The sequence below is a fragment of the Aythya ferina genome (assembly GCF_964211825.1).
Source record: "Aythya ferina genome assembly, chromosome: 2".
Taxonomy (NCBI): domain Eukaryota; kingdom Metazoa; phylum Chordata; class Aves; order Anseriformes; family Anatidae; genus Aythya; species Aythya ferina.
Window position 1 is genome coordinate 112,145,993 of NC_140297.1, and position 20,934 is coordinate 112,166,926.

At 37.3% G+C, this 20,934-nt stretch overlaps 1 protein-coding gene across 2 annotated transcripts in view; it reads left to right on the forward strand.

The window, feature by feature from the left end:
• LAMA3 (laminin subunit alpha 3) overlaps window positions 1-20,934 on the forward strand; it is a 111,764-nt gene that overhangs the window by 30,427 nt on the left and 60,403 nt on the right. The window contains exons 11-26 of one of the 2 annotated variants that reach the window (XM_084509363.1): window positions 69-131; window positions 1,434-1,475; window positions 2,550-2,684; window positions 5,402-5,536; window positions 6,029-6,166; window positions 6,675-6,721; window positions 8,309-8,408; window positions 8,929-8,981; window positions 9,350-9,455; window positions 11,252-11,351; window positions 12,112-12,268; window positions 15,259-15,397; window positions 16,894-17,036; window positions 18,574-18,674; window positions 18,783-18,936; window positions 20,387-20,547. In XM_084509363.1, the coding sequence (XP_084365489.1) occupies window positions 69-131; window positions 1,434-1,475; window positions 2,550-2,684; window positions 5,402-5,536; window positions 6,029-6,166; window positions 6,675-6,721; window positions 8,309-8,408; window positions 8,929-8,981; window positions 9,350-9,455; window positions 11,252-11,351; window positions 12,112-12,268; window positions 15,259-15,397; window positions 16,894-17,036; window positions 18,574-18,674; window positions 18,783-18,936; window positions 20,387-20,547 (1,774 nt within the window). Of the gene's footprint in view, window positions 1-68; window positions 132-1,433; window positions 1,476-2,549; window positions 2,685-5,401; window positions 5,537-6,028; window positions 6,167-6,674; window positions 6,722-8,308; window positions 8,409-8,928; window positions 8,982-9,349; window positions 9,456-11,251; window positions 11,352-12,111; window positions 12,269-15,258; window positions 15,398-15,587; window positions 15,721-16,893; window positions 17,037-18,573; window positions 18,675-18,782; window positions 18,937-20,386; window positions 20,548-20,934 lie in introns of both variants that reach the window. The other variant, XM_084509364.1, reaches the window with a different exon arrangement.

Sequence of the window (20,934 nt, forward strand, 5' to 3'; positions counted from 1 at the left end):
TGTCAAGAATTTTAGTGAAATAAATGTGTCTGTTTCAAATACACCTTATCATTTCTTTTGTTTTAAAGGTATTCCTGTATATCCTTTCACTTCTCCAAATCCAAGCGATGCTATAGCTGGTGACATAATAGGCAAGTTCTTTTTTTTTTTTTTTTTTTTTTCCTACCACTTTTTTTCCCCTGTGTCACAACTTTTCACTATTTTAGTGGTGCGTGTTCTTTCATGGAGATTTATGTAGTAGTTTTGACAGTGTTGATATTTACCTTTCAGAGAGCCTTTGTTCTTACCAGAAGTTCATCTTATAGTCTTGTTCATATTAAACAGTTTAGTGGGATACTTCCAGAAAGAGTTATGGATCAAAATAAGTTTGAGCCTCTGGCAAACATCTGCAGAAGAAGCTGACCATCCTGTTTGATGCCTGTGAATAGATCCATCAAGGCTTTCTGACACGTACAACTTGTCAGCTGCTTTGCAGTGTAAATCTCTTTCTTAAGGCTAATTGCCCTCTGTTTATGGACTCGCCTCTTGCACCTGGCGAATTGTACGTTGTGAAGAACTTGGATTTCTAAGAGGGCTACATATTTCTTATTTATCCCACTGCAAAGCTGTCTGAAATGCATAAAGTGATTCACTTGGTGGGCTTTTGTATTTTAGTGTATATCGTTATACTGCAGAACCGAGACATCTCACAGCCAGTGCTAAATCAAATACATACTAGTAACGTACTTCAGGATTAATAACTTTAAAAAATCTAGCAACCTTTGTCATATCCTAAAAGCAATGTGTTTCCCCATTATTTTCTATTAGTTTAATAGAACTGGAGTTTACACTGGCAAATGAAAGTCTTTTCTTCTGCGAATGTAGCAGGCCCTTGGATATAAGTAGACGGTGTACATCCATTTATGTATCTACAAGTTCTAATTGTTTGCTTGAAAGGGTATGCAGTTGCTGTTACAGCCTACAAAACTTTAGTCTCCCGTAGCCAACTATCATCTTGTTTATATGGCATCAAAAATAATTGCCCTGGTAGGCCTCTGGGTGTGCTCTGTTGCATGTTTTCTTCTCTTGTAGTGTTTTAAAAAGAAGAAGAAAAAAAATGCATTGATAAAACAAGTAAATATAATCAGGAGTAAACAGAGCTTAAGCCATTTACATTTTCAACAAGTAGCACCTCAATCTGAAGGCTTAGGAAAGGCAGGTATCTCTAAATGGAAGCTTCTGTGTCTAGAAGTTATAAGTTACTTCTGGCAAACTAAACAATTTATTATTTTTAAGCGAGATTTGCACGTAAAGGTCATATGAATAATTTTGGTGATTCAAGAGCAATAATTACTAAGTACTGATCTGTTTTTCCATGCAAAAATACAAGGAGTTGCATGGTTTCGTGCACTAACTTCTGTTCCTTTCTTTCTTTCATTTCCTGTAATAACTAGAAGGTGGCTGCAAACCAGGGTATTTTGGCCCCCAGTGTCTGCGTAAGTTCCATAATTTCTTTTACTCTTGGAGACTGAGCCCTGGTGTAAATGCCAACATTTAGCTTCCAAGTGAAATGCCAACTCTAAGATTGTAATGCTGCAAATGTTTTCTTTACAAATGTGCTCTTCAGCACGCCAGTTCCACGGCACAGGATTTCTTGGTAGTGACTCTAATGGAAGTACAGGACAGTGCAGATGTCGAACTGGATTTCAGGGTTTTTCCTGTGATACCTGTGCAATGGCTTTTTTTTCATGGCTGCCAGAGTAAGCCAAAACATTCCCTTTCAGCAAGCATATCCAAAAATCCAAGCTTATGAAATTCTTTTGCTATGGAGATCTGTTTATAAGGGAGTCTTCCAAAACTCACAGAAGTCAAAAAAGAAAAACTAGATGAGGAGCGATTCCTATCTAAAAATGCCTCTATTACACTGATTGCTGTCTATTTTGTGATGCAGCTGTTGGATTGTAGTTTGAGAGTGAATTTAATAATATTATTCCTGATGAAATTTAGAATACCAATGAAAGCATTCCTGTTGCTTATCCTTTTTGGGGGGAAATTTATGTTTAACTTTAGTTTGCAACCTCACTTTCATGTATCAAGCTGCCCTTTCTAATCAATACCAGAAAACTGACTGTTTTTAAAGCATTTCAATTAATCAGCTCTATACTGCTGATTTTATTAACTGCTTCCTCCAGAGACTATAAATCCAAACCATAAATAGTTTAATTTTAGTCTTAAAAAAGACTGGAGCTACTTTCAGTAGTCAGCATACCATATTGATGCATCTGTCCTGAGTGGGGACAGGCTAAGTGTGCTTCAACCCTGACACTGAATGCAATAGTTACTTTAAGCCAGATTCTTTCTCTCTAACAGATTTTCCTTTATATCTCCCTCAATACTGAATTCTTACTGATGCTGGCGATCAATAAAAGCTGTTACGAAGCTAAATGAATGTGAGGAGAAGAGTTTGGTCCTCTTGATCATTGGGGAGTGGCTTTTATTTATTTATTTGTGTAATAATAAAAGAGCACTTCTGCAGAGACTGCCTCTGAAAATTCTTTGCTTGGTTGCAGCGTGTGAGTGTAACTCAGCGGGTACCCGTCCTGAAGTCTGTGATTTTCGTGGAAGGTGTCTTTGTCGCTCAGGGGTACGTGGACTTCAGTGTGACAGCTGTCAGCCTGGCCACCACTCTTTCCCTGTCTGTGAAGGTAAGGTTACAGATTACATGTATGTCATCAGACAGACCCCTGAGTAGGCAAGCTTTAATGCTTTTAAGGTACTGCTTTTGCAGGGGTTGAAGCCATGTTCACTGCACTAGGTGAGAAAGAGACTCTTCTGTTCCTTACAATGAAATCCTCATATATTTTCATTCTCCAAACACTAATTCCGTGCATGTTTCTACAGTAGGAAATAATTACATAGTCTGTTTTCCCATGGGCTTTTTTTTCTTGGGTCTGACTGTTTGATTTAGCTTCAGTTAGCACAGCTGTCTTACTAATAACCAAAGGATTTGAAAACTGTTTTATCATGGAGGTCTACAGCAGCAGGGGATGCTTGACTGCTGGCAAGGAACTGGCATAGTAAAAAAAACAGTAGAGAGGTGAAGAACTAATATACTTCTGCAGAGGATCTTTGTGTAGTACCTTGCACTCTGTGTGTTCTGTAAATCTGCAAGTGATTTTGCCCTTCACAGTGATTTTTCACACTTTGCCCTTCATAGTGACTTCTTACTAATTTTAACATCATATGGCAGGCCTTGCTCATGTAATCATGAAACATGATTGATCTACATGGGGTTTCACCAGTGTGTATGACACCAAGGACTAGCCTGCTTTTTATGTGAAACGAAGAGTGATCAGTACTGAAGAAGTATAACCTGGAAATGCATAATCCTTTTTTGTGTGTATGGAGAAGCCATCAAGTCCTATCTGGCCCCTAGGTTTTGTCTGCCTTTGCAGTGAATGAGAGAGGGGTCCTTAGTCCTTGATAATCCTTGAAAATTCCTGTGCCCCCAGTAGCAGAGGGGTTGGGACTAGGTGGTCTTTAAGGTCCTTTCCAACTGAAACCATTCTACGATTAGTGAGTTGTACATTGAAAAATAACATAGGCTATTGCTGAATTTTGAAATATGCTTTCCTATAAAGGGTAACAGGATTTATATAGAACATTATGACTAACTTTCTTCTTTTTTGTTATTTTTAGTTGCTGACTATAGCAGTCTTCTTCCTTTTGGGCTTTATATACTTGTTTATGTCCGATGAATAGCCAGCAGAATTCTTTATGCTGTACAAAGATGTATTATGTTGTGTTACTAAACACAATGGTTGGAATAAAGAAATACCGTGTGACTGTGTTTTTATGGTCTGGAGTAGATTAACTTTTTAAAATTAAAAACATAAAATCAGGATTCTGCCTTGGTACACTCTGTTCAGTGGTTTTAAAATACTTTTTTTTTTCTTTTTCTTAGAACTGAATTAGATAGCAATCTTAGAGCAAATCAAACCCATATTGAATATGTTTAAACTTTTAACACCAAAAGCTGAAAAGAGACATACAAGATTAAGAGAGCATGCAACAACAAATTGTAAAACACAGACAAAATAGTTGAAAACACAGCCAGTGGGATTACTCAAAACTGCTGCAGTTCACAGCTTGTTCTATCAAAATAAGCTGCCATTGGTTAAATTTAAACCAATGCAGCATACTGCAGACTGTGGTGGAAGATGAACAGTGCTACTCCTGTTTGGAGCTGTCATCTTCAGAAGGGAGGTAACTCTGTAAGTTCTTGGCTACTGCAGCTAAAACTGTCCTTTATGGTCTTACCTTGTTGTACCATATAGAAGCTTTCTTCAACAGGAGCAGGATCCAAACAAAGCCTTTAAACTAAAATGATTAAAATGAGGAGGGACTGTGATTTAATATTCAGTTGGGAGGGGACTGTAGTGTTGGTGATGTCTTTGGAAGCTTTAGTGTTTGTATCGTTCTTACACAACTTGCTAGCAAGTCCTGTGTCTTTCCATGAAGCTTTGACGTAAACACAGCAAAGCCAGACATCCTTGGCTGCAGCACGAAGAGGAACCAAAATGGGGAACCAGGAAAATGAACATGCAATAGAAAGACAGTATTTGAACACTGTTTGTTTTATATTTGTCAGTCAGCTATCTATTAGTCAAATAATGTAAGAGATTAACTGCAAAACCCATGGCAGCTGGGATTCCTGGACAGGCTCCTGTTCATGCACCTATAAAATGTGGGCCTGTGTAACTTCCAGCATCGTTTCAACAAAACAGCACATCATATCTGTGATAGAGTTGTTAGCCTAAGCCAGTGATAAATCCAGGAGAAGCACCAGGCAGCTAGCTGTTACAGTCTGACAGCGTGCCTCACGTATCATGTGCAGATTCTTGCAGTGCACTGCTTGCCAGCTTGTAGAATTACAACAGGTCAGCAGTTTTTACCTTGTGCATCCTTTATTTGTCCATCATGAAGTTGTGCATCATTAACTGCTTTTTTAGTACATTTGTCAGCCGTTAGACCTAGCCTCGCTTTGTGGATGCTTTTTGTCAGAGGTTATTTTGTAAAGATGATGAGTACTTCTCTCATGGGACTTTTCCTTCCCTTTTAAGATAGACTTCTCTTCCTTGTATGTGTATTTTGCAAGGAATCAAATTAAATGTCTAAGCTGTACATCATGGCATTGCAGTAAGAACCTGATTATCAGTGGTTGAGGAGGCAATTACATTATAAGCATCTATTTCAGGATATTTATATTTGGCGGTGATATTATAGTTTGTCTGGATTCCTCCTGATTGTTTAACATTTAAAGGTGTCTTTGGGGCAAATTCTCTTTTAAATAACTACTTGTTTAGACATGTGTCTGTCAGAATACTTAGTGATTATTACTGTTTTTTTATCCCCCATACAGAATGCAATTGTGATTCAGTTGGCTCAGTGGACAGTATGTGTGGTCCCAGAGGGCAGTGTCTGTGCCACAGGAACTTTGCTGGATTTAAATGCAACCAGTGTGCTCCAGGTTATTACAGCTATCCCAGCTGCTCGCGTGAGTACCAGCCTTTCCTCCTTTTACTGGGGCTTGCCATCTTATTGCTACAGTACAGAAGAAAGTATATTCTCCCATATAAATTGCTATCAAAAACTACCTATGTAAGCGTGATAGTTTTGTTCCTTCCAAAGCTGGCAACAGTGACACTGAAGATCAAGCCAGTGTCCAGGCTTCTTGGCAGGCACACACTCTGGTAGCCCCACCTGGCACATCATCTCTGTTCCTGTTATCTGTGCAAGTTGGATTAATGTAAGCATGATAAACAATGTTGAGATGAAACAGATCATCTCAAACTCATAGGTTCCACTCATAGGTGTGTGGACCCTGTGATTTGTTTCAAAGAAAAATGAAGGGCAGTCTAGACAGTGTTCAAAACCTCTGCAATACCGGAGTTTTGAAAGTTATTATTTCGTATGTTAAAGGTGAACTCTACTAATATTGTCAATGTGTTTTTGTTTTGTTTTGTTTGTTTGTTTTTTGGTTATACAGCTTGTCAGTGCTCTCCTCTTGGTTCCCAGCACAATACATGCGAGCCAACAGCAGGGCAGTGTGAGTGTCAACCAGGTGTTACGGGGAGACAGTGTGACAGATGCCTTTCTGCAGCCTACAGTTTCCCCTACTGTGAAGGTAACATTTGTGATAGAAAATCCTGCATTCAGTTCGTATCACCCCCATTTTTATTGTAAGGTTCTTCAGGACATTTTGCTATGTGTGGTTTCACAGAAACACGCTGAAGTGTGGGAAGGGAGGGACACACCAGGATTAGATATTCGAGGATTTCATTCCTCTTTCTGTATATTCTCTGAAGTAAATTGTAAGATTAAAACCTTTTTTCAACAATGCCACAGAAGCTTTAAGAAAACATCTCTCAGTCGTAGGTTGGTGCTACATTTTTCCAAGTGACTACTTTGTATACCAAAACAATTAGTCCAAACTAGGCTAAATACATATTTGAACAATCACTATTGAAGGCTTCTTCTGGTCTTAAAGATTGAAGTAATTAAGTCACTTCAAGGTGACTATTAAGACATGTTTTGAAAGTTGCAGAGCTTACATTGTAGTTTTTTGCATTACTGTATTTCATAGCTCTGTTTTCAAAAGATCTTTTAACGTATTTATTTTTTAATTCCTAAAGGAATCAACAGTGAATGTGACCCTTCAGGTAGTGTTGGTTCTCATTCTGTAAGTATTCTGTCTTTGCAGCTAGCAATATTCATAATTCATGTATGGTCTGAGCCTTTGCTGAACACACTCACTCCATCGCTTAAGTGCCTGAAGCCTGATCATAATCTGTGAAAGAATTGCACAAGCTTATTTGCAGAGTAAGAGAGGAAATGACCTTTGTGTTTTATTCTTTGATCAAAACAAATGCAATTACCTGTCTAGGGTGGTGTTTGTTTTTTTTGTTTGTTTGTTTGTCTTTGAATCTTTTTATATGTGCAATATGCACACTGTTTGTGTGTGCTTGGTATGCTAGAATGCTGATACATGCATGCAGGTGTGCATCTATACCTATGCATGCTTTGAAGACCACCTGGTTCTGGGTTGGACCATTTCAGTACCAAATTATTTCCGAAAAAAATATATTTTAGTATTTAGTATTTTAACATCAGTAATATGCTAGTATTTATTGTATGAAAGTATATACTAGCATTTTAGTATTGATATTAGTAATATACTAGTATTAGTAGTTAGTATTTTTATATTAATAATATACTATGAAAAATCACAGATCAGAAACTGTTAAGTTACATTCCATATAAATGGGTTGCAAAGAAGACCCAGAAAATAAATCTGGCAAGTAGAAGAGGTAGGCTCAGGCATACATCTGTATTTGTCTTACAGCTTTTTTTAAAGTTGGCCACATGTAAACCAGTTACTCCCTGGAAACAATGTTGATGCGCCTGAGCAAATAACCCTGCTGAGAGACATCCATTCTCTTTTATGGAAAAGGATAGAAAAAGAATTAAGAAGAAAAGCAGAATTTACTATTATTTGCCTCTGCTTGTCCCTAAGAATAATGTGTAGGGGATTGAAAAGTCTCTGTTGCCTCAGAGAAATATGCTTTAGCTTTGTATAATTATTTTTTCAATAGTTAATAAATGGAGAAGTGTAAGAAAATATGAAGAAGAGACATAACAGATAAATTCTACCAAAAATTACCTAAATCAATTTTACAAAAAAAAAAAAGTCGACATCATATCTACTTCACAGTGCTGTATGGTACTATATGGGTGATTCAGAACATAAATTATCTAAGATTAAAAGTACAGAAAAGTTGTTGGTAAAAATAAAAAACAGAAAAAAAGTGTGTCATTGCCATAATTAAAAACAAAACAAACACTAATATTAACATTTTGAATCTGAATTAGTTCACTTTACTACTGTTGTTTCTACTTTGCCCTCCTAAGAAAAACAGAATGATAAAAGTAGGAGAAAATATAAAAAATAATGACTACTTTTAGGAAAAATTGTATTTTAAACTTCACACAAAACTGTTAATGCTTTGGAGCAGTTATAATAAGGCTATGAAAGAATTGGAAAGTATGTTACGATATTTAGGATAAATTGGATATGGAAAAATGGAACAATCCTGTGCTGATAGTGTGAGACAGAAAAATTCAAGAAGTCTGAATCAGCTGTGGATTCCATGTTTTTGTGAAAGTCAGTAAGCTGCCTGAGTTGTTTATAACATTAAATCTTTCATAATACTAAAGAGCTGTGTGTTTTTTTTATGAAACAGATGAATCAACTTCTTTCTGTCATTAGGGCTATTGTCAATGTCTTCAGCACGTTGAAGGTCCTACATGTAGTAAATGCAAACCATTGTACTGGAACCTGGCCAAAGAAAACCCTGAAGGATGTACAGGTACAGCTTTAAGACACATTTCTTTGGGTTATGAAATACGCTAAATTATTTTGAATATCGTCTTTGTTAGCTGTGGTGCTCAGTGATTTTAACAACTCATTAAGAACATGTTTTCACGTTACTTAATTTGAAAACCAAATTACCTATAATAGCAAAAGTTATTTTTAGAAATTAGACCACAATTTCATGAGTGTTTGTTAGTGCTGTACTCTGACAGAAAGCAATTCTGTCAGAACACCCAGAAAAGACTGGTTTTGCTAGATGTAAATTAGGATACTTCAAAACACGTCAGTAAATTGCACATACACAAGTCATTCATTCTTCTTTGCTTTATCTTCTCGCCTTGCACCAGTATCTATTTGTTGTTCTGAACCTTCCAGAGTAGAATCCACTTTGTTGCACTGACTCCAAATTGAGGACTCAAGATTTATTTATTTATTTATTTATTTATTAATGCAAAGCATATTGGAAAGAGGAAATGCAGATTATCTTTTTTTTTTTTTTTTTTCAATCATTGCAGCGTGCCATTGTGATGTGAGTGGAACACTAAGTGGAATTGGAGAATGTCGACAGGTGAAGTGGAATTATAAGGAAAACATTAATTCAATTTATTTTTGTAAATATATGTTATTGTAACATAGTAAGATGGAAATCTTGGAACTCATTACTGCTTTTTTACACATGAAATTTTTACACATGAAATGACAGGTGACATCCTAGGGATGTATGAAAGTTATGAAAAGTTTTCATCACCTTAAAAGTAGGGATTTCTTGTCTGTTCATTAAAGGTGATAAATAACTAAGTTATGTCCAGATAAAATGTTTTTGTTCAAATTAGAATGATTTTCCTCTTCACAACTGGAGGGAATTCAAAGTATTGAAAGAATGAAGTTCTGAAGAAGGTGCTGATGAAATTTTTGATGAAATTATTTTCTTCACAGGAAAATGGACATTGTTACTGCAAATCCAATGTTTGTGGAGATTCCTGTGACACTTGTGAAGCTGGTTATTATGCTCTTGAAAACAATAATTATTTTGGCTGCCAAGGTAAAGAACATTTCTAGCAGCAAATTTTCACATAACACAGAAGTATTTAGAATTCCACAGGTCATATTTTTAAAACGTGGATGTGTTTGTTGAATCGTTTATGCAGTGTTTTGCACTATTACTTGTAACATGTACAAGTCTCAGTTTGAGCTGGATGTGTTCTGTATTTGAAATCTCCTTCTTTGCCTTCCAAAAGGAGAAAGAATAGGGCAGACGTTACCACAGTAGCTCCCAGAAATGTTGTGGCTCATTCACTTGGTAAAATTTGTTCCTGTATGAGTTCATCGGCTTTTGCCTCACCATACTCAGTGCCTTGTTTACCACCACCTGTCTGAGGTTTCTCCATCAAAGCCTGTTGTGAGATAGCAAGAGGAGCTGCTGAAGCTTGCCCAGCACAGAGCCAGTGCAAGCCTGAGCAATCCTGAGCTCTGTGCCTAGCCTTCATTCCTGCATTGTGCACCTCACTAATCCCTGTCAAAATCGAATACCTCACACTCTGAGAGGGTTTCAATGGAGTCAGAAATTAAAATGCAATGAAAAGTTCAATGCAGTACGTAACACCAAGATGCAATTCATCCAGCAAAATATGTATGTATCATAGCTAAAGAGATTTCCATATAAGATAACTGAAAGTCATTCCTTCTTTCACACCTTCCACCAGGATACGGGGCCAGGGAGGTTTGATTTTTCCTGCAAACAAAGATTGGTAGCTCTTTGTTCTGTTTAGTGGGTTTCTAAGGTCCACTGGAATAAGAACTTAAAAGATTACAACAGCTTGTAACTTGATTTATTTTTAGTTTCAGTTCTGTTTGTGTATTGCTATAAACTGTGACTCAGGATGCTTTGATATACAGTCAGATGTAGCTGTGATATGGTGGAAGTGGTCATCACTCTGCCATGTGTTTTGAGGAGCATAGGACTACTTCAGTGGTCCCCTTTCTTCCTTGCCCTCCCTGTAGATTTGGGTTTGCTAAAATTATTGAAAGCACTTTCACTGCCTTTAGTGGGATTTACACCTGTACAAGGATGATGCAAGAGATTTACTTTTTTACTGATGTATTTGTGTCAATCCTTTTGTGTGTGCAAAGTTTAAAAACAATGTCTAGTTTATCAAACAAACTTTTTGTGCCTAATTTTCAAACCAAAGATCTAATGAAACAGATCTGGCTTCACGAAGGTGCAAATTACTTTAATTCTCTTTGATTTCAGTGAGATTACTTGATGTGCTATAAGTATGTTTAGGAACAATCAATCTGTCAAGTCAGTTCTGAAATTTTTAACCTAGGCATACTTGTTCCTTAGTGTGATACATTATGCCTCATTATTAGAGGTGTCCCTTACTTTACGTCACAAATCCTGTCTCATATAGGAAGTCACTCAATACGGTTGTCCGATATCAGTTAAAAATATGTGTATGCTCTTACGTAAACACATATGGTTTTCTTATGTTGTGGTACCAGAATGGCTGTTCTGCAAAACTGTGGTCCAGCATTTAGTAAATGTGGCTTTTTACTTGTGGTTTAAAAATAAAAAATAATAATTCAAAAGGCTTTTGTCATGTTACAAGCAGGAGAAAAAAAAAAAAAAAAAAAAACACAAACATGAAAAGCCAGAAGTAATTGCAGCTTATCCATGGGTGTTAATGTGTTTCAAAGAGTCTGAAGGGAGTCTAAAGGGCTCCGGAAAGAGGAAATGAGTTGATAATAGTGTTTAATTAGAGGAAGCGAGGTGTGTTTTCTGATAACCTTTATCACTTTTTCTGATGGGATATTTGGCTTCTGTTCTTTGCCTGGCAGGCTGTCAGTGTGATGTTGGAGGATCCATCAGTTCTGCGTGTGCTGAGCCCTCGGGTGCCTGCCAGTGCAGAGAGCACGTTGTGGGGATGACCTGTCAGGAGTGAGTCAGACTGTCACAAAGAGCTTGTGCTCTAAAGTAGATCATTTGAAACTGCCCATCTTGCTAGCTTTTCACATGAAATTCTGGATTTGTTGATAAATAAGCTGGTAAATTGTGGTATTAGTTATACTCACTTCACCTGACAGATTTTTTCTGTTACTTTAATGGGATTTTTTGCAATCACATCGTGTATATATCAATGTACCTATATATATCAAGAGTTACATAAGGTAAGGTACAGCTGTAAAAGTTCTGGAAAGAGAATTCTCATTCCACCCATCTTATTTGCTGCCTGGAATTTATTAGCTACTATCAGGATTTCTCAGTGACCAGTAGATCGCTTCCCTTCCATTGCTTTATTCCTTTAGATGTAGAATTACCAATGAATGGTAATTCTTTCAGGTTACAATGGTGAGTGGGCGGAGGATTCTTGCCAAAAAGTGTTGGATGTTGGGGTTATACTCAGATGACGAACTACCTGGAAATATCACAAATTCGTCAGGCATTTTTGGCTTACATAGTTGTGAAATGAAAAATCATATCAAAATCAATTTGCTTTAGCTGTTGAGTGATATGATTTAGGCACATTGCCTGAAATGTCTTTACTCACAAATAAATATCAAAGGTTTAATCAATGGTTATATTTGTATTTTATACTGGCAAGGATATCCAAACTGACAGTCAGAGCAAAAAATGTAAATTTGGAGGAAAATAATAGTCCTTTGAATGCTTGTTCTTTTTTTTTTTGTCTCCTTGAAAGGCCTGAACAAAACTATTTTTTCCCTGATCTGCACCACATGAAGTTTGAGATTGAAGATGGCACTACCATCCAGGGAAGGAGAGTTCGGTTTGGCTATGATCCTCAGGAATTTCCTAACTTCAGTTGGAGAGGATATGCCCGGATGTCTTCTATACAAGTAAGCTGGTATTTTGCTCAAGGCTTTGGGGTGAAAACATAGATGTATGATATGTATGCCCCCGTTGTACTGTTATGTGTGTACAAGGTCATGGAGGAACCAGAAAGGACAGGGTCTCACTAATCTGAACACTTTGGCACTGTATCACTGTTTGGATTAGTGACTATTGGCATTATTTAAAGTTAGTCATTGCTAATACAAATATGTGTTCTGTTTGTTTGTTTGTTTGTTTGTTTTTGTTTTGTTTTGTTTTTTAGGAATACATTTTGCTATAGGTTTAAAGTTAAGATCTGGTAGCTTTAAAGTCTCTATGACTAAATCCAGAAATTGTTGTTATGACAAGGACAGGAGAAGATTGATGTTTGGCTAAATCACTTGATTATAGAGTTCCATAGTGTTAAGATTTTCAGGTTTCATCATAGTGCCGGAGTGAAGCCTTCACGCTTGCAACTTGTATTGGGCAAGGAGGAGAAAGTCTCCAATTTATCAGGAATGATACCTTTACATTACAGCAAACAAGAAAACGTGTGATTCAGTCAAACAAGATGCGAGCAAGAGTGTTTCAGCAACATTTATTTTAGTCTCATGATTGTTTACACATAAAGCAAAAAACAACAGAGGGAATAAATACATTGCAGGAATTGCATAGCATAATTTAATTGTATAAGAAAGGACCTGTTTGACTTTGGACTGAACTGCTGAGCAAGTGACTCAGAATTTGAAGAGTAGATTTGAGCAATAAATGGGATTTGCTCATTCTTCTTAAAAGTGGTACTCTGATATTTGTAGTACTCTGATGCTGATTAGATTTTTTAGTCCACAGATATAGTTGTGTCCAGCCTCTGTAACCTGTCCAAGGACCAATGGGTCAACTACAGACAGACATAAGCACATAACTGTTGTGCAAGTATAGTGATTTTCTTTCTGTTCTTCGCTTTTCACTCTTTCCTCTTTGTTGTTGTGGTTTTTTGTTTGTGGTTTGTTTGTTTGTTTGTTTTTGTTTCTTTAATCTCAAAGATGATTTTTTTTCTTTTTATTTTTTGGCTTTTCAGAATTACTCCACATTCACAAATGAAGGCAACTCTTTGGAAACTGTACTTTTGTAAATTTCTGCTTTCTAACTCCCTCTAGGCATTTTGTAAAGAGGTAGTGAAAAGGCTTAGTTTTTAATCCTGCTGAAAGTCTGCCTTACTTTGCTCATCTGAATAAAGCTTTTCATTCATGTAAGTAATTGCCAGATCCAGGCCCTCCACAGTTAGACCCTTGCATAGATAGTCTTCATTCTTCATAGTCACATTCTTCATTTCAAGAAACTTTCAGAATTTTCACGTAGCTTTTTTGTGTCTTGCAGGGCCCTGAAATACTCCTGACATTTCTTTCGTGGAAGACAAATTAGCATTACAATATCTACCACACAAAAGGCTAATGTAAAAACTTTTTGTGAAAATATTTCAATACAATTAAAAAAACAAACAAACAACAAACACAGGTGAAATAAATAACCCATGAGTAGTGCCCTATGCTGCTGTGCTTCACCCATGCTGCTAACATGGGGGTCTCTGATAGACTGAGAAGCTAACAGTTTGCCTGAGATTTTAAAGCACTGGCAAGAGCTGCCTAGGTTGGTGATAGAGCTCAAAGAATAAATTCTCCTCGCTTCCTGCTTTTTGCTTGAAATTGAGGACTGACATCTCTTCCTCCCTCATTACTCATTAATGTCTTCTTTCTTTCTCTTCACCTGTGTCTTCTAGACTTTCCATAAAAACTTAGAAACCATTTTGTGATACTTTCTGAGGCATGTTGCTTTATTTCTTTCACCTTTTCTTCTTTGTTCCTATCTATTTTTCAGGTATTCCCTCAATGCCTGTCTTTTCTTTTCAGCAGTCGTCCTTCTCCATTTAAAACAACAGTTGCAAAACCTTCCCCCATGTGTCTGTGTTTTGTGTTCTGGTCCACTGCCCTTCTGCAGTCACCGAGATCTTAGCCATTTAATCTCTGCAGATCTCTCATCCATATCATCTGTTATATATCCGTCTTTGCTTTCTACATTGCATTTCTATTTAGAAAGAGGAGGTCTCTATGATGATGACAGAATTGAATAACATGCTAACTAGCATGTGCGAGCTGACACTCTGGCATTTATTTTAGCTTTTATCAGTAAGAGATAATATGGCTTTGTGCCCCATTCTGACAGGTTTGCAATTTAGAAAATCTGTGAGCTTTTGGAGATCCAGAATGGACAATAGTGGTAGGGAGGTTACTGTACCAGAAGCATCTTGGGATGGGACAGTGAGTGGGTTATGATGGGTGAACTGGTGGGATTTGGTTTGTGGTGGAGCTTTATGATTTAGGATGGAAGGGAGGAAGCCAAACCCTTGAGACTGCACAAAGCCTATTTTTTTCCTAATCCACCAATCCTTGAACAAGTCTCTGCTGATACTTCTGCTCTGCAACTAAATGGGGGCTGTGTGAATTCATTCTCCTGTGGGCTTACTGCCAGTCAGGGTCAATGGGAACTGTGTGGTTCCAGAGATGTCAGTTCAGCCCCAGGGCAAAAGAAGCATGGTATCACATCTCTAAGGCAGTGAGGGATCTGGTGGAGGAGCAGAAGTTGCAGTGCCAGTCTGAGATGTCTGCGTGCTGTGGAGCATTGTGTGTTATCTCAGACTAAGATCAGTGATTCCGGCCCTTGATACCTTATCTTTCCCTGCACGTGCAGGGAGAATACCAGTAAAATACTGTCCATGTTTCAAGGTGCAATATCAACATGCATATTAGTTAAGATTCCATGTGTTTCAGGGTAAGTTATTATTCAACAAGTGTTTTATTTTACAGGAGATTTTGTTCCATGTTCTCTTGTAAGCTGCTGGAGCCTTTCTTTTCTGTTATGGAGTATGTCTTTTGCCAAATGGTTTTTCTTTCTCTGGGTGCTAGTAACAAATAATATACTTTCCTTTCCTCCTTTTTCCCTTTCTTTTTATTTTTCCCAGCCAGAGGTGGTTGTACCTGTCACTGTGGCTTCCCCTAAGCTCTTCCACCTAGTCCTCCGCTATGTCACCCTGGGTTCAAAAAGCTCTAAAGGGAAGATCTCAATTGCTGAGGGAAAACATTTTGGCACTAACTATACTTGTAAGTGAATTAATTTTCTCACTAGGCTTACCTGTCTTCATCTGTCATACACAGCATTGCCATTCCAGTGTACACTTGTCTGCATGTGCATTTTTCTTGTAGGCATTTAGTCTGGTGCTTGCATGGCTTCTAACTGTTCCTCTATTCAGCACTTTATGGCTGTTTTTGTTTATTAACTTCAATTTTTCAGAACGAAGTGAGGATAACTTTGAATGTGGAAAAATCAAACCACTACTTATTTCGCATTATCCTGAGATACATTAACCCTGGAGGGGAATCGTTACCTGGCCGCATATCTGCTTCTCAATCTTGGCCTGGAACAGGTAGGTACAACCCAACGGCACAGCAGATCAGATGAATGTTAGATTAGAGAAGCCTTTAGAGAAGCAACTAATTCGGATTTGTAATGTCGCTTAAAATGCATTGCTTTTAACAATGTCAATGCTCTTGTGCTTTTCCTAATATATTTTCCTGTAAATGATGTGTCTGTGTTTGCATGAAACTTCTGCTAACAGTAGTAATCAACATTTGTTTTTTAAACGTTTGCCAAATTCAGGGCTTTCAGTTCTGTACTCGGAAGATTTGAACTGTGTGTTTTACAAAGCTTTCAAAGAAGGAATAACAGCATTTATCTTGATTTAGTTGCCTTTAATATTTCAGTTTAAAGGTGACTTCTGCCTTCTTTCCATGAATAATGTTTATTTAATGATGAACCCAATCCACCAAATTAGCTCTGATGACAGACCTCAACAGCATATCATGACTTGGTCCCTGGTAAAAGATAAGTACTCCATATCCTTGGTATGCCTCTACCATTCAAGGATATGCTCAGCATTATCTCTTACGATGCCTAATAGTATCATACTGCTGGGAGTCGATGGCATTTAGTCATAGATCCTTCAGTAATTCGGAGAAGACAGAACTGAAGACATAACAGGTACCTCTCAGCAGGGGAGCAGCAGTTTATAGTCAGGACTGGCTTACATTGCTGGGGAGACAGGGAACCAGCTTGGAGAACAAGCTTTTGTCTTTGTCTAGGGGCTCTCAAGAGGAAACCTTTGCTTTTCATAACATTTTCGATGCTACAGAGAACCTCTGGTATTTGAAATATACAGCTGAAGGTTGCATGAGAACAGGCTTTGTGTCAACTGAAGATGTCTTGAGTCAGTGGAGAGAAATATTGAATGGAAAATAATGGAAGAGGAAAGGGAAGTGAACATTCAGAATAATACAAAACTGGCCATTACAAAGGAAAAAGTCTGCTCTTCTGAACCAATTTGCTCAAGACTAATAAAAAACAAGATGACAATAATTACACAGCTCTGTAGCTTACTTACAGTACATATTGTCAGAGGAGCATTGATCAGCTCCTATTACACCAAGTTTAGTGGATTAAATCTAAAGTCCAGAGTACCAACCAAGTAGAGACATTTTACTCAGTCCCTTATTTTTTACTTTTTTTTTTTTAAAAAAACTTTTTTTTTTTTTTCTGGCAGGGGCTGCTCAGAGCAAAGAATTTGTCTTCCCACCCAGCAAGGAGCCAGCTTTTGTCACAATCCCAGGAAAAAGCTCCACAGAATCTTTCTCATTGGTTCCAGGAATGTGGATTGTCAGTGTAATGGCAGAGGAAGTCCTCTTGGTAAGAAAACAATTGAAGAAAACAAGTGCTTGAAGGCTGTCATGATAATATTGCTCTGGAGTTGTTTGTCAGGAACAACCCTGGAAGCAATTGAAATTGCACAGTAGTAGTGAAAATAGTAGAGTGGCAGAATGTCATTACGAAAATATACAGTTCAGCCTCTAATTTCACTTTTTTTCCCTTCTCTGACTTCCATCTTCTGTAATTTTTCATGTGCTTACAGACTTTCAGTCTGTCCAGAATCTGTACCTTCAAATGTTGAAGTAATATTAATATACAGCACAATTGGTTGAGCATAAAAGCTCATAGAAATTAGTAATTCTTGCATATCACATAACATAAGTAAAGCTTTTTATCCTCCCATCTTTACTCTCCTTCCACTTACTGAAAAATTTTCTGTGACAACTGTTGTGAGTTGCTATAAAAAGACAAAGTCTTTGAGGTGAGCATTTATAGAAAACCTTAAAGATGCATGAGCACGAAGATGCTATACTGAAATTCTTATGTATATGATATACGTTTAACAAGTAGCCGCTATCTTTAGTCATCAACCCTGGGGCTCTGTTAAATTTATGGAATGCCATGTAGAATGTTACTAAAGAGCTTGCAGCGTATTTCTTGCTGGAAGTGACAGTACTATTGTGCCTTTTTCTTTAACACCTTTGAAAAGGAATTCGTTAATGATCTTAGCCTAGTATGTATTTATAAAAGAAAGTTTTTATAAAAAAAACTCCACTCTTTTAAGTTGAAAAGGCAGAGCAAAAATATACCAGCTTCTTGAAGCACAGCTTAATAGATTATGAGGAATATTTTTATGAAGTCACCTGGGATACATGAATCTCCCTTGCGGAGTCAAACACAGTTGAGCTGTATGCAGGTGAATAGCATACATGGGTGAAAACTGTGCAGAGCCAGCTGTGTATTACCAAGCAGCACCTGTGCAACTCAAGCTTATACAAACTGATTCTTTTTTTTCCACTCTACTGACTGGACCATTTGGCTTATAAAGCAAGAACAACTTTGGGTTAGAAGGTCTATGTTACTTAGCTTTAAAGCTTAAGTAGGAGGGGCCTGTGCTTTTAGATTCAGAGGCTCTGGACTTGACAAGTCCTGCAAGGCATAGATGTAGTGGGGAACCTCCTTTATGAGCACCATCTTGTACAACACATGATGGGATAGTGGATGCAGAGTTTCCCTGCTTACAAGGCAGCTGCCTTCAAACTGTCTCTGTGAAGATATAAGCATTTACCATGACACATAGGGATGTTGCTGGCCCATATAGCAATAAAAAAAATCTATGTGTGTATTGCAGATATCCTTCATAAAAATTATTTGCGTGATATTATATGTGATATTATGAATTATTTGTGTTTTTAGGTCAGAGGTTGGACTCGATGATCTTGAGGTCTCTTCCAACCTAGAAAAAAAAATTCTGTGATTCTGTGATTGGTTTTGTGCATTGCTACATTGTGAACGTCCGGAGAGGTTCCTTTTGTAATTTTCTGCATGGTCTTGCATTTGTTATATTTGTTCCTAGGATTATATGGTGCTGTTACCTAGTGATTATTATGAAGCATCCATCCTGCAGATACAAGTTACGGAGCCTTGCACCTATCCTGGACGTGTTTCAACAGAGAAGTCAGTATCTATGCCACAGAATAAACCATTGCCTCGGATTGTGTTGTTATTATACTGCTGCAATTGAAAGCAATAATAATTCTGTGTTGTGTTTTTGTTTTGTGTAAGCTGCTTGCTCTATCAGCATTTGCCACTGGGCAGATTTTCCTGTGTCCTGGGTTCAGAGGTAGCATATTACAGACGTGGGGGAGAATACAGAAGAATACCTGTTCGGCAGCCAACTCCTGATCAACCAGTGATGTCCCATATCAGTGGAAGAGAGGTGAGATTCCTGCATGCTAATCACAGTTGCATCTGCACTATTCACTACAAAACTACTGGACTGAAAAAACTGTGGCAGATTCATGGCTCAGGATTTGCAGATCTGTAACTCATCCCTAAAACAGGCTCTGTACTAAGTTCTATATTTTATACAGATCTGTGTAAACAAATCAGTATTGGCAGATGTATAACTATGACTGGAGAGGATGTTTTGCTCTGAGAAAAGTATTTAATAAAATAAAAATCCCTGTGTTTTAGGCATACTGTCTAGTTCAGCATATTGCTTAATTGTAGTAACAATGGCAAAATGGTTTGTCAGCAGTAATGGAGTATGTATGTAACTCCAAATTCATCTTTTTTTGTTGTTGTTGTTGCTTAAATAGCTATAATTATGTAAAATATTTGCTTTAGTAAAGAACAAGCAGATGCAAATATGATACTGCTGTGGGTCCACTGAAAGAGAAACATGTTTCACGAAACCAAAAATTATACTAGAAGTGTATTTTTTTTAAAAAAAAAAAAAAAAAAAGCTATTTTATCAAGTCTATGATAATTAAATGTAAAGTGATTGTGTCCTCTGTTACTGTGTTCTGACAGTTGCTTTAAAAATACCAACTGTGCCAATGATACTTAAATGTCACAGGCCCTGGTGCTTCATCACTGATGTGTGTGCAAAACTTTTTACTGTTACGACTTATTGCAGTGAAGTCAGGATGGCTGTTGACAGAATTATTTGCTTGTTGAAAAGTTCACAGCCTAAGGACATCTTGAGAAAAACATCTTATGTTTGAAAATAATTATATAGTCCCCTGTAACAAAAACCTGTGTAACCACAGCACTTTTCATGCAACTACTTCAAAGTATTTTCTGTAAACTATTACTTTAACCAACTTGCACAGGTAAACTAAAAGAAAAATCTGATGTTTCAGAAAGTGGCAATGGCTATTTCCTGGAGAAAATGCTCTCAGTCTTTGTAGGGAATCAGTGTAAAGCGCTGCGGTACGAGGAGTTCTGTTCATGGAAATGTTTATTCAGTGGAGAATTAAGAGTCAATTTTGATTTGTTTTTTAAAGATAGCTTATAGATGAGGGTGACAGTTTTTCAGGAACATCAGATTTTCCTCACTGATAGTTTATCCTGCCAAGAATAGAAATAATAAGCCTCATTTCCTAGCCTTATCTTGCAGATCTGCTGTTATCTTCCTAGAGCTGTTATAGTGGCAGCTGTTTCCCGAATCTGGTTGACTCTTACTAGTGGACAGAGTGATTATTTATAAGCACTGCTTCCATCCTGCTGGACTGCCTTTTGCTGAGACAGCTCAGGGTTGGCCCTAGGCTGATTAAGACGGGTTAGCTTGCAGGGCAGGCAAAGGGAGCTTCCTGCAAGAAGAAGAAGAGAGTGAAAAATCTAATTTTTTTTTTTTTTTTTTTTTTTAATGATGCTTGACCTAGGTCAATTTACAGATGACCATAAATGTTCCTCAAATTGGTCGCTATGTTCTTGTTTTTGAATATGCCAATGAAGATGACCAGTTATATACTGCTGAGGTAAAAATAAATAGCCCGGGACCTGTCACAGAAGGCCAAGTAAGAATATACAGTTGCAAATACAGGTAAGAATTTCCAAAGTGCTTAAATAACCATTTAGAATATAATTATACTTTTTATATATTGGAATCCATTTTACTGCTGTTATGTTGTTCAAATTTTAGGGTGATTTAAAAGCAAATACATAATTCTTTGGGTATTGTACAGATTCTTAAGTCTGTGCAGTCAGCACATTAAATATTGCTACTGCTTTAGTGAACTTTTTCTGTACAAAGGGGTTTTTTTATGCACTTGTAAATCCTTATAAACTATTAATTATAGAGTCCAGTAGCAGAGCATCCAGCAGCTCTGTTGGCTGCAGACGTTTGCACTGTTTACGCTTGTTTAGTAAAAAGCATGTCTGAGAGTTTTGACTATAAAAAGAAAAAAAAAGTAGCAGCCAGTTTTACAAG